Here is a 12,081-nt window from a genome sequence, read left to right as displayed (position 1 = left end):
ATGTGGTTGTTTCTAAAGGACATTTGAACAACTGGTAAACTGTTCATTATAATCAGCTAATTAAAACACCTAACACTATCTAGACACGTTCACTTACAGCCGGATACCCTCCATCCTCTTTTGGAGGGGATCGGGCTTGAAGGGACGGGCATTCCTCACGAGGGGCCCGTTAGGATGATGGATGGTTGTAGGTCCTCGTCCTCCCCCCTGCCCACACCCCTCACCACTGTCACCCTCACTCACCTCTCCGCCTCTTGGCACCCTCCTTCCATCGCCTCTTATCCTCTGACCAGATGTGTTTGTTGAACTCTGTCAAGAATAATAAAACGCTGGCTGGAAGAGGAAGCGCACCAGAGCCGACAGCGCAGGACGGTCAGGTGGGCCCTGGGATGCACGCGTGAACCTGTAATTATGAAATACACGCACACATTAGTCAAGAGGGCCAACCGAGGCGTCCCGACTATTACAGCTGTTAATTAATTGTGTGCTCTTTGCGATGGTCTGGGGAAGGTTTAGAGGTGTAGACGCCGATGCGAGGCAAGTTCAAAATGTGTACGGATATTTCAAACTGCATGGAGAACATTAAGCAACCGATCAAAATCAAAGATATTTCAACGCACTTGGTCCAAATACATTGCAGCAGCGAATGCAAATATTTACTCAGGTGTAAGTGGTCTCATGGGAATTCAAATGTAGGGTGTTAATGAGCTCCACAAGATCCCCTCGGCTGGAAACTGTCAACCAGTGCCAGTTTCAATCCAGTTCCAACATACATGGACCAGTTATATGTTAGTCAAACCAATCTACCCCCCCTTCCCCTCAGTCTTTAATATTTCTATTCATCAGCATTGAGCAAACCATTCAGATTGTCGTTGCGCTAAGTTACAGCCAAAAGTATGCACTGCACTACATTAACTACGTATGTTGCAGTTGAACATGTCATTCCAGATACATGAGCATCCATCTGCTCCCACAGTAAAACAGCCTCCGCTACCTGGTGTTTTTCCACCAGATTTAGGAGTCAGGCTGCAGGGACTTGCTCTGGTTTTTAATGCCTGGCTCATTGTTTTCAGATCATCCTGCAGGTGCTTGAGGTCAGGGCTCCGTGCCGGCCAGTCAAGCCAGGCATTTGGTTTATTAAACAGCATGAAATAGTTTCCTGCACAAAGCAAATCAACAACGAAAGGAAAGGCATGGTTTCAGCGTGGCACCATATTTTCACAAGCAACCAAAAATCTGTCACGTGCGACAAACCGTTTTCATCGGCGGACCCAACATTTTGCGGGCCGGTCTCTCTGTAGCTTCTTTTTTATTTTTTGTTGTTTCCTGGAAAGCCTGCTACTCTGCCTTTGATCGGCTCTGACCCTGGTAGTCGCTGAATGTTGGTTGTTGAAATAAATGATCGTATCAATAATTATGTATTATATTGTTTTTATCAGGATGATACTGCGGTGGCCGTTCCAAGTCCCACCGCAGACATCATCCGTATCAGCATCCATTAGGCAACACGCCGAATCCAACCCGACCTCTTTGGCAGAGATTTAAATGTGGGTGTGCCTGAATGAAAAAAGTTAGGTACACCAAAGGAAAAAGTTGGCTTGGACAGCTGGACTCAGTGAACTACTCCTGAACCCAAACCTGATTTTTCTATTTTTTTTGCTTTCTACTCCGTTTGAACTTCAGCATCAATTATTTTCATAGTCGCCACCATTCAACTGATGCACCTTTAAGGGAGCACACAGAGACAAACCACACTACAGGTCCTACGCGGCCGCCTCCGCCGGTGACATTTGCTCTCTGGGACAGAAAAGCTGTGGCCGTACGGGTGTCAGTCGACAGAGGAGCGCGGCAAATGTCAACCGTTGCTCATCCCGTAATGAAGGGCTGGACCCCAACTCTGTTGATGGAGGATGAAGAAAACACAAAGGGGAGATGAGCAAGAGGGAGAAACTGTTCTCGGCTCTGATGTTGCTGCTCCGGGAAGGCTCTCCTGGGACGGAATCACAACCTGCCCCCTCCCAGCTGAAACTCCTCTCCCCGCGGGCGACCGGTGACCACTGGCCCCGGGGAGCAGCCGGATGAGAGCTCAGACGACGGCAAAGACGGAGGCACGTTGATGGCTACACTGATGATTTCCTTCACACACACAGAATGCCCCCCCCCCACTCATCACCCCCCCCATTGGCCCTGCAGGCAACTCACACTTTCTACCTCACACACACACACACACACACACACACAGCATGGTTAGGCCTCCAATTAAATCAAAAGTGGTTTGTTTTTATTGGTCTTTTGCGCTGACAAGTGGGCTATCATTCTGACGGCTCTACCTGTCAGCGAGCAGCTGAAAACCCTCCGTTGACAATGCCCAATGCTTCCAATTAGGGGAGAATCAGACTCCTGGCGCGTTAGCCATCTTTCCACCCCCCTCCCCTCCCCTGCCTCACGGCCCACCTTCCCTCTCTTTTTTCCTCTACAATCCTCTACCATTTCCCCTCTCTCCCTCTCGCTCCCGCTGTCCTCCTTAATGTATACCTCGCCCTCCTCCTCCCCCTCCTTCTCCTCCCTCTCCTCCTCCCTCTCTCCAGGAGAAGGGGGTCTGTCTCCGCTGCAAATTACCGACACAAAACGAAAGGTGGTGGCGGCGCCGGCGCTGGGAGCTGCCGGTCCAGGGCCCTGTCAGCATTAATGAGACGATGAAGGTTTATTTCGCCCGCATGCATGTGCTAAATTCTTTCTTGTGTGACAGCTGACTGGGAAATGTGAGTGTTAACCTTATAAAAGATTCAGCGGGTTCTCATTATTTTCTGTCAACTCCAGTACCTGATGGCGTTAAGGTGCATCATTTGCATCCCTGACTGGTCCGGGGTACAGCACCAGCTCCACAGCAAGCGCCTTTTTATTTATATATATATATTTTTTTTTCACCGCTGTTTTTTATTTTTTTTATCCTGTTTGTTTGTTGAGAAGAGTCATCTTTTAACATACATCCCCTTCGAAAGACATGCTTTCCTCGATGTTCCAAAACGATAGAGATGCCAAAGTTTATTCAAAGACGACACATATTTTTACAACACATATCCAGATGTATATCTAACTCACCTGCTCGACTGAGCGAGTAAATAAAACGTAGCGCAATGTTTTCTTTTCCTTCTCCCCACACTAAAAAGCAAGTTGAAGCTGAGGAAGCTCAGCCGGCCTTATTAGTAGTATTAGTGGTGGGCAGGATTCCAATAATGCAGAGGGAAGGAAATGAAGCTAAATAAAATACCACAGATTATTAAGAGATAGGTTCAGTATAGGTTATTAAGATACAACTGATGTTGATCTACGTTTAAGCTTTATATTATTGATACTTTCGTAATTATTCCAAGACTTGTGGTCTGATCAGAATAAAAGTATCAATATTGGTCTTAAATATATTTAATCAAAATAACTGTGCAGCTGTCATCCCCAATCAGGGGGAAGAGAGAGGAGGGAGAGGGGTTACTTCACTGAAATGACCCAAGGGTGCCAACTTTGTTTTGGTAAAAATGTGAGTGGGAGGAGTGGGAATGTTTAATGTAGATCAATAATACCATGATTTGAGATGGGCATTCCTGTTTCCTCTCTTTAACATGGATCAATAATACCTTCCCTCAACATCAGCGTGTGCGTGTGTGTGTGTCTATTTCAGCATTCAGGTGACAGTGCCCTGGCTCTCAAATTCAAACCACTTCCTGGAAAAAGAATGAAAGAAAATAAATTGAGCTCTAATCAGAGACACGATTGTCCAACATTGGCAGCAGTATGAGCCTCAGCTGCAGACAGGAAAGGATACGTTTTCCAGATTTTATAGGATTTATAAACTGAATGTGCACAGAGTTACAGTACATTTAATTGAAAAAACAACAATTTAATTAACAAATAATAATTTGTGCAATCTACATTTTTGTTAAATTTATAATCCTTTTCACACACGCTTTGAAATTACTTTTGCAGTTTAAGGATTTGCTCATTTCTGTTTAGTTAAATAATTGTAAATAAACATTTTCTAATATATTTTAAGGGGACTATTTGCTGGACAGAAAAGGCATTGTCAAGATTTACGTCACTCTTCTGTCATTTAAAAGAGCAAGCTACTGTTGAAAAATATCTGTAAAATAAATGATAATAAAAATAGTCCATGGTTGTATTCTTCTAATGCAAAATAATCAGACGTCTGTTATTGTTTTTGGGAGTTGTTGCTTCAAACCAACCATGATATTCTTTCAAGGTTTGTCGGTAAAAACGATTTAACTTCACCATTTTATGTTTGTACTCCACAAATGTGGATACATTAAAAACACAAAAAACATTTGGGGTAATATAGCGTTAAGAACTTTGTGGTCTTCTGTGAGGAAACAAATCCAATTGAGAAAAGCTTCTCTTTAAGTTTTATGATAGTAAAGGAGGAAGAAATCGGTTTAATCAGCTTATGATTTATTTACAACAGCGCTGGAGCGGTGGACACGGGGAACAGGGAGGAAACAGAGAAGGAGACACACACACACACACACACACACAAAAAAAAAACTGTGAGAGAAAGCATCAAACCACTGCTCCTTTTCATGCACCAGCAGAGTAGAAAGAAACCGCTAAGTCAGGGTGGGTGGGTGTTGCCTTATTTCTGTGTTGTCCCCGCCTCGTATGTGACAGCTTGCAGCCGAGATGGGACCCCATGGGAGCGGGGAGCGGATTCACTAACCTGCCGGTGTCTGAGACCGATGCGCGCCTCCAATCTGGTGGTCACATGGGGTGGAGGAGAAGGAGGGGGGTGTCAACGATGATGAGAGGTGGGCGGGGGGGGGGGGGTGTTAGATTATTAGGGTCTGTCGAGGCCGTCGCGCGGGGCAAACTGTTGTGGGAAGTGAAGCGCTAAAAGTGCACACAATGGCATTTCACGCATGTTAAGGTGAAACGTGCACACAATGGCGCCTTGAAGTTGTTTTGCGTCACGCTGCTCTGAGTATTGTATACAATTACCAGGGACTATTAGATAGTCATTATGCTCTAAATAAGGTCTGCTCAACGACGAGATGTTGTTCCTGCTCAAAAACAATAATGGCAATAGCAGAAATAATATACACGTTAATGGTATTTTATAATATTCATCTTCCACTCATTTCCTTATTTGAAAGGCTATAAAAATATATTGTCATGATGGCGGTGTATCTGCAAAGATTGTTTGGGGATTTCGACTGAAGGGCAAAATGATGAAAATTCCAGAATCTAATAATAACAATGTTTTGAGAAAAAGAAATTGAGGCCTGTAAGGAATTCAAATTATTTCCAAAATAAAAGCAGGGAGAAATACTACTTGTGACATAATAATTATGCTATAATAATGATTAAAAATGTTATTATCATTTTATTATTCTGTTTCCATTAATTTCGTTTTATCAACATATTTGCACTGCAACAACGATAAATCAAATAAACCGTTAATTGACAAATAAAATAGAAATATGTGATAATAATAAAAAGTGAAAGGTTGAACAAAAAATGTGTAAAAGAAAAAAAAATAGGATGTGCTGAGGTGAGAAACAAATCCAGTCAAGAAAGGGTCGAGAAGAAAAACACCAAGCCGCTCCACATAATAACCCCATTATAAGCCTCATCAATGATGTAATGAAAGCAAACAGTGTGAAAATTGCCTGTAAACAGTTGCATCTGAGTCTCCTGATGAATTCAGTGTCTCTTTTATCAAAGTGAAGATGAGCCAGGGAGGACAGGGGGAGGATGGGAGAGCTAGGGAGGAAGGGAGGGAGGGAGGATCGAGTGAGTGGGCGTGTAGGGAGGTCCACTTCCAGCTCCCCTTAGCCAATGAAGGCTCGTCACTGGGGACTCACGTGGACGGGTCGCTCTTAAAACCTAGCTCCTGACTTTTCCTCAAGTTCTATTTTTTGGGAATCCCTCCCACCCCCGTCGCATCTTGTCCTCTTACTCGCCAGTTGTGACTCTTTAACCCAGTTTACCTCTCCTCGCACATCGCGTCGTCCGACGTCTTCCTCGTCGGCTGCTGCGGCGATCGGACTCCTCGCTCTCGACTCGAGCTCTGCTTTTTAGTATTTGTTTGTCTTTTTGCAAAGGTTGTCTCGTTGTATTTGAAGGAATCCGTCTACTGTGTGGCCACACGAGGAAGCTCCCCTGCGGTCCTCAATCGGGTCTGACGCGTACCTGTCCATGGTGCTGAAAGTGCTTTTCTTCTCCCTCCCGAAGAGACCGGTGCGCTGCTGCTCCCGAATATCCACAAATAGTCTTTATTTTCCTCCGATTTTCGAGTTTTGCTGTTAGGTAATTTTCATCTTCCCGGCGAGGTTTACTGAACTCAACCGAAGACGCAGTTGGTGGAAGGAAGCAGAATCGAATCGGCGGCGACTCACCCCCCCAAAAAGAAACTATACATCGACACCAGGAGGACACGTCCTTCGAGACCTAACGACCATAACAATTAAAACATCGGATGCGGCGACGTTTAACTTAGCCTGGAGATATTTTGTGGTGCAACTGGAAATAGCAGATGAATAATCTTCATTTGTAGCCTCCCTTCCAAAAACAATTCTCGCTGCGGAGCGGGGGACTATTTCCTCTCTGCCGGACCCCCCCTCCCTCCTTCCCTTAAATAAAACTTGTCCTGAATACCAAATGGTAGTTTGAGGAGGCCTCGATCAAGACAATGGAGGCGTCCGCCAACGGGTCCAGTTTTGGCATCGACTCGCTGCTGTCCCACCGGCCGGGAAGTCCGGTGTCCAAAGGGGGGAGCCTGGCGGGGGAGTGCCGCTCGCCACTGGAGTTCAGCCCGAGATCAGACGCGGAGAGCGGCTGCTCGTCGCCTCCGTCGCCGCGGAGGGAATGCGCGGACGAGGTGGCCCTGAGGCAAGGTCACGGTGTCGGCTTGCCGCCGCACCTCCAGCAGGCGCAGATATCGGCCGGGTCGCAGCAGAGGACCGTGACCTCGTCGTTCCTCATCAGAGACATTCTCGCGGACTGTAAGCCCCTCGCCGCCTGCGCGCCCTACTCCAGCAATGGACAGCCGACTCAGGAGGCGGCGGGCAGGCTGGTCTCCAAGATAGCGGAAGACTTTATGGAGAAAATCCACAGCAACTCTTCGTCTGACAGTGAATATAAAGGTAAGGAGGGAGACAAGTAGAGTGAGAGCGGCTGTTGGGCGCCGGAGAGGAGGGTGGAAGGGAACCGAGTTGGCCCTTTGCTTTCACACGGGACTTGTGGCCCTTATCGATATGGCCTGTTTTTAAAAAAGTGATTGTAGTTGAATCTGTAGCTGAAGCTCTGCTTTTTGCTGTTTTATATTTGAAACTTATACGTGTATATTTGTTTAATGTTTAGCTCCAGGTTGGCTGGTTATGGTGCTTTTTTGTTCATCTTAAAAAAGGAGTTTTTGAAAATTAGGACGGACCACACTAAATAATGATTAAATAATACGGCAATACAAACAATAATAGAGGTGTTGTACAAAATATAAAAGTGGTTCAATATAGAGAAATAGGGTATCATGAAGTTGAAACAAATAACCATTTCAATTTCATTGAAATCCAACCTGCTATTCCCAATATAGACATAACGTAAGTTTTCAGTCATGCTGCTGACAAAACAAATAAAAAATAAAAATAAATAGGTAAGGAAGTTTATAAAAATATTTTTGTTTATTACTTCATTTATTTACTTCATACAATAATAATAGTATAACATAAATGTATTTCAGAAGGATAATATATTCTATATGGCTGGAGAAATATTGCGGGGAAACTGTAAAAAAACAATAACAACAGCATAACACATTTTAATAATAAATAAAGTGACAGTACTTAGTTAGCCGGCCACAGGAGGCCATCAATGAGGGCACATCGAGCCGCCTCAGCTGCTGCCTCGCGGTGGTGGAAACCTGAGATTTGTCCCTGCGCGGTGGCAAACCAATGGGTTCATCTTTATGAGGTTTATACACTTTAAATCAACGCGGGCGCCTTTTCAAGCCCTTGCGTTAGCAGCATATCCAGAAAAGCATCTGTTGATGTCAAGGAGGCACGAACGGGAGAGATGACAGGGTCGCCTCCAGATAAATGCCATCAAGGGCCTCTCTCTGTTTCCAATCATGTCAGCCATAACACACATGTCACCTACATTGACAGTTTAATGAAGCAGTGTCTGTAAAGACGTCGACCGCTGTAGGCTATGAGGGGAACTATAATATCAAATTCAATAAATGACAATGAATTATTAAAATATTAGGATTTCAATATTGACTTATTTATTTTGGTTTTATTCACCCATAGGCTCGCTGTAGTTTTATGCCTAACACTTTTCCTGGGAGCATATCGATACGGCCACACGTCATCAATTCCTTAGACAAACTCGGAGAGCGTGCGCGTGCGCGCGTGTGTCCGCCCGCGCTCACTTGTGTCACAGTGTGGCTGGAGGTGCTGATCGGCGCGCTGATTGATTGAGGGAGCCGCGGGGCCCACGGCGCGCCCGGTGCACGGTGGCTTTGATTTCCACGAATCCGCCTCCTCTCATATTTCAGGGATTTGATGCAATTTGTCCCCGGCGCTAATCAGATTTGTAAGCGCGCAAGGCCGCGCGAGCCCTTGATTTCCACTCATTTCCACGGTCCTGTGAAGTTCCTCCGGTCGCGCTTGAAAGGCTCGTCCTTCCCTTGTGGCTCAATTAGTCGGATTATTGTGCTCCTTGAGACGATTCAACTATTCAACTACCAAGATATCTCGCCCCGCTCGTCCCCCACTCCTCCCCCTTTCTCCTTTCTTTCCTTTCTTTTTACCCCTCTATCTCAGAGAATAAGGACTGCATATCAAGGCTCGCCCTTACATGACACCACGCAGAACAAGAACAAAGGCTGCGCCTCTGCTGACGGGAGGAATATCAGATTGGAAGTGCGAATATTGGAAGAGCTTTTCATAACAATTTAAACCCAAATCAAATAGCTCCATATAGCCTATAGGCACGGTTTCCAGCGCCACAGTCGAAACTGTCAATTGCTCTCAAGTGTAGATAAATAGTTTTTTTTTAAACATTTAAACAAAAAATGTTTGATGCCTTTTTCTTCAAATTTTCTTCAAAATTTGCCTCATGTAAATAGTTTTCAGTTGGTGTTAAATTCAGTAATTTTAAATTATTCGAAATAAAAGGGACGGTTTTATTCTCATATACAGTACACGGACAAACTACATTTAAAACCAATTAAGCGATGCGTACCGGTCCGGACATGCGAGCTGTATCGCATTATTTTGAAAGGGGGAGCAATGCATTATTGTTATCATTATTAATATTATTACAAATTTACTAAATCCAGTAAATCAAAACACCGATCAAGTCTGTAATCGGTGCACATCAAACAGGACAGGCAGGTCAAAGTATTTAAAAAAATAAAAGTTGTTGAATTTTTTACATTTTCAATTCCGTGATCAAAGTAAGCAGCTTAACGCTTTTGAAACGCAGCGGAGACGTTTGTATTTTAGTTGGCTCTGATATTTGTCTGCCTCGATGCTTCTGCACAGATGTATCTGTCCACACGAAGACGGATGTACCACATTACGCACGAGGCCGCTTCTCTGCTTCCACCATCTAATCGTCTTTGTTTTTATTTTTTTCTTGCGCGCCTTCTTCTTATCCGCCAGTGAAAGAGGAGGGGGACAGGGAGATCTCCAGCAGCAGGGACAGCTCGCAGATCCGGCTGAAGAAGCCCAGGAAGGCCCGGACGGCCTTCACGGACCACCAGCTGGCCCAGCTGGAGCGCAGCTTCGAGCGGCAGAAGTACCTGAGCGTCCAGGACCGCATGGAGCTGGCGGCCTCCCTCAACCTCACCGACACGCAGGTCAAGACCTGGTACCAGAACCGCAGGTAAAGACGCTGCTGCTTAGGAGGGGGAGAGGGGGGGGGGGGGGGGGGGGGCAATCTGGTTTCTCACGGCTGGCTCATGACTCCGTTGGACCCAGGGACGCCATGTTTTTTTTCCTCTCGCCCTAAAAGTTTCATGAGTTCACTTCACTTAACTGTACATGAGCCTCCGCCACGAGGACTGAACCCAAACGGTATTTAAATTATTGATCAGCATGCATGCATTTATCGTTTGATCGCTGACAAACCCCAACACAGTTTCAAAGACGGGGAATTACTTTTCTGTAGATTCTATAATTCTACAATAATAGAGGCTACATCCGGTTTATTTACCTAAAAGTATTATATGGATTGACAGCTGATTCATTGATCCCAATTAGCGCCACTGACAGTCTAGATAATGGTTTAATTCGTATTCTATATTTTAAGCATGGCTTTTCTATTTTGATTTCGATATCTAACACGTTTTTATTTCTATTTATTAGGGTTTTGCGACGCTTGTCTGAGTTTATCATCTCAGTTTGCAGCATCTTCATGCAACATGATTACTTCTGCAGCATCCGATTCAAGTCCCGGCAAATAGCAGGGGAACAGAGCTGCCACCGTTTTGTAAATTAATAAAACTCTGTGCAAGAGAAACTGTCTTCATCAATGTAAAGAAGAAAAAAAGAAAGAAACTTGTTTTCCACATTTTTCGGCTGGATTAACTTTAGCATTTATTCTTCCCCAGCTTTGACTCCTGGGCAGCTAAATGACATAAATAAATATAAAAACAACACTTTGGCGTATGAATAATGCATTGTTGCATGTGTGCATATCAATAATTCAAACAAACCACTATATCTACTCAATTATATTTATTATGAATTATTCACCTGCGTGGAGTGCAGCCTGTCTGCAATCTAGCAGACATCCTTGGGTGTGAGTACAAGTGGCATGTTGGAGATTTCGGTGTTAAAAAAAAAACACAACCCCAAAACAGATGCATCGCTGATATCTAATTGGACCCAAGGTGAACTGACGGGGGGCATTTTCGGCGTTTGTCAGATTCAAACACACACTTGCATCAAGCCAAAAGCTAAATCGGCGTCTCTCCTCTCTAACAGGACCAAGTGGAAGAGGCAGACGGCGGTGGGTCTCGAACTATTAGCGGAGGCCGGGAACTACTCGGCCCTGCAGAGGATGTTTCCCTCCCCGTACTTCTACCCACAAAGCCTGGTGTCCAACTTGGACCCTGGAGCGGCCCTCTACCTGTACAGGGGCCCCTCGGCGCCCCCGCCGTCCCTGCAGAGACCCCTGGTTCCCCGGATCCTGCTGCACGGCCTGCAGGGGGGCGGCGAGCCGCCTCTGCCCCCCATGTCCGGCGTGCTTAGTCGACCGGCTCAGCAGCGATGAGCTGGTCCCTGCTGGTTATCTTTTCTGTTTTTTTTTTTTTTTTTTTCTGTTTTGTTTTTGTACGCCGAGCTCGGCAGGACTCCTAAGAAGAAATGAAACAAAGACAGATACAAATAAAAAGGGGACGAGCCGCAGGAAAGGAAAGTGTCCGAGGCCTTCATGGTGCGAAATTGCCGATTGAGGCTGAACTCTGGACGGAGCTTTGTGACTCGAACTGACTGCGTGGGAAGAATTTTCCCCTTTTTTTTTGGGACATGAGCTTTATTTATAACTTATTTATTTTTCAATATGAATCAAAGCATCTAAGTTATTTATTTATTTGATCCCAGTTTCAGTACTCTCTGGTGTTTTTTTTCCCAACAACAGATACATTTTTGGTGACCAACAATACGATGCCAAGCAGACCTCCTATTGGTATTATTATAATTATTATATCACTATTATTATTACATGGGTGTTCATGGATATTGGCAAAGCTACACCCTTCCATGTAATATTAATATATTGTAGAGGATCCAAAGGTATTAGTAAATATTTCTTTTTTGCCCTTTCTAAATCTGTCTTGACTTTTCTCTCCACGTGAAGACCAAGATGATCAGCAGTCATAAACTTGTAAATAAGAATATTTTGCATTTTATTCGAAAGAGACGGATTTTAAAGAAACACTTTGCTTTGTTGGTTTGTCTGATCTATTGTGTGCGTTTCAGACCGCGGTGATCCAGTTGAAAATAATAGGCTAGATTAGCCCTCAGAAACTATACAGGAGAAGAAGTCAGAATAAAAAAGAAATAAATA

The 12,081-nt window shown here is 44.7% G+C and overlaps 1 protein-coding gene across 1 annotated transcript; it reads left to right on the top strand.

Annotated features, from left to right (window-relative positions):
* The first annotated feature begins 5,911 nt into the window (after positions 1-5,911).
* barhl1b (BarH-like homeobox 1b) lies at positions 5,912-12,079 on the top strand. The gene is made up of 3 exons (XM_040197938.2): positions 5,912-7,151; positions 9,672-9,894; positions 10,998-12,079. Exons 1-3 carry the CDS (start codon positions 6,698-6,700, stop codon positions 11,284-11,286), a joined length of 966 nt encoding a protein of 321 aa, XP_040053872.1. The 5' UTR covers positions 5,912-6,697; the 3' UTR covers positions 11,287-12,079.
* Positions 12,080-12,081: the final 2 nt, after the last annotated feature.

The sequence above is a fragment of the Gasterosteus aculeatus genome, chromosome 14, assembly GCF_964276395.1.
Source record: "Gasterosteus aculeatus chromosome 14, fGasAcu3.hap1.1, whole genome shotgun sequence".
Lineage (NCBI taxonomy): Eukaryota > Metazoa > Chordata > Actinopteri > Perciformes > Gasterosteidae > Gasterosteus > Gasterosteus aculeatus.
Note: the sequence above shows the minus strand (reverse complement) of the source record. Positions and strands in the feature narration are given on the sequence as shown.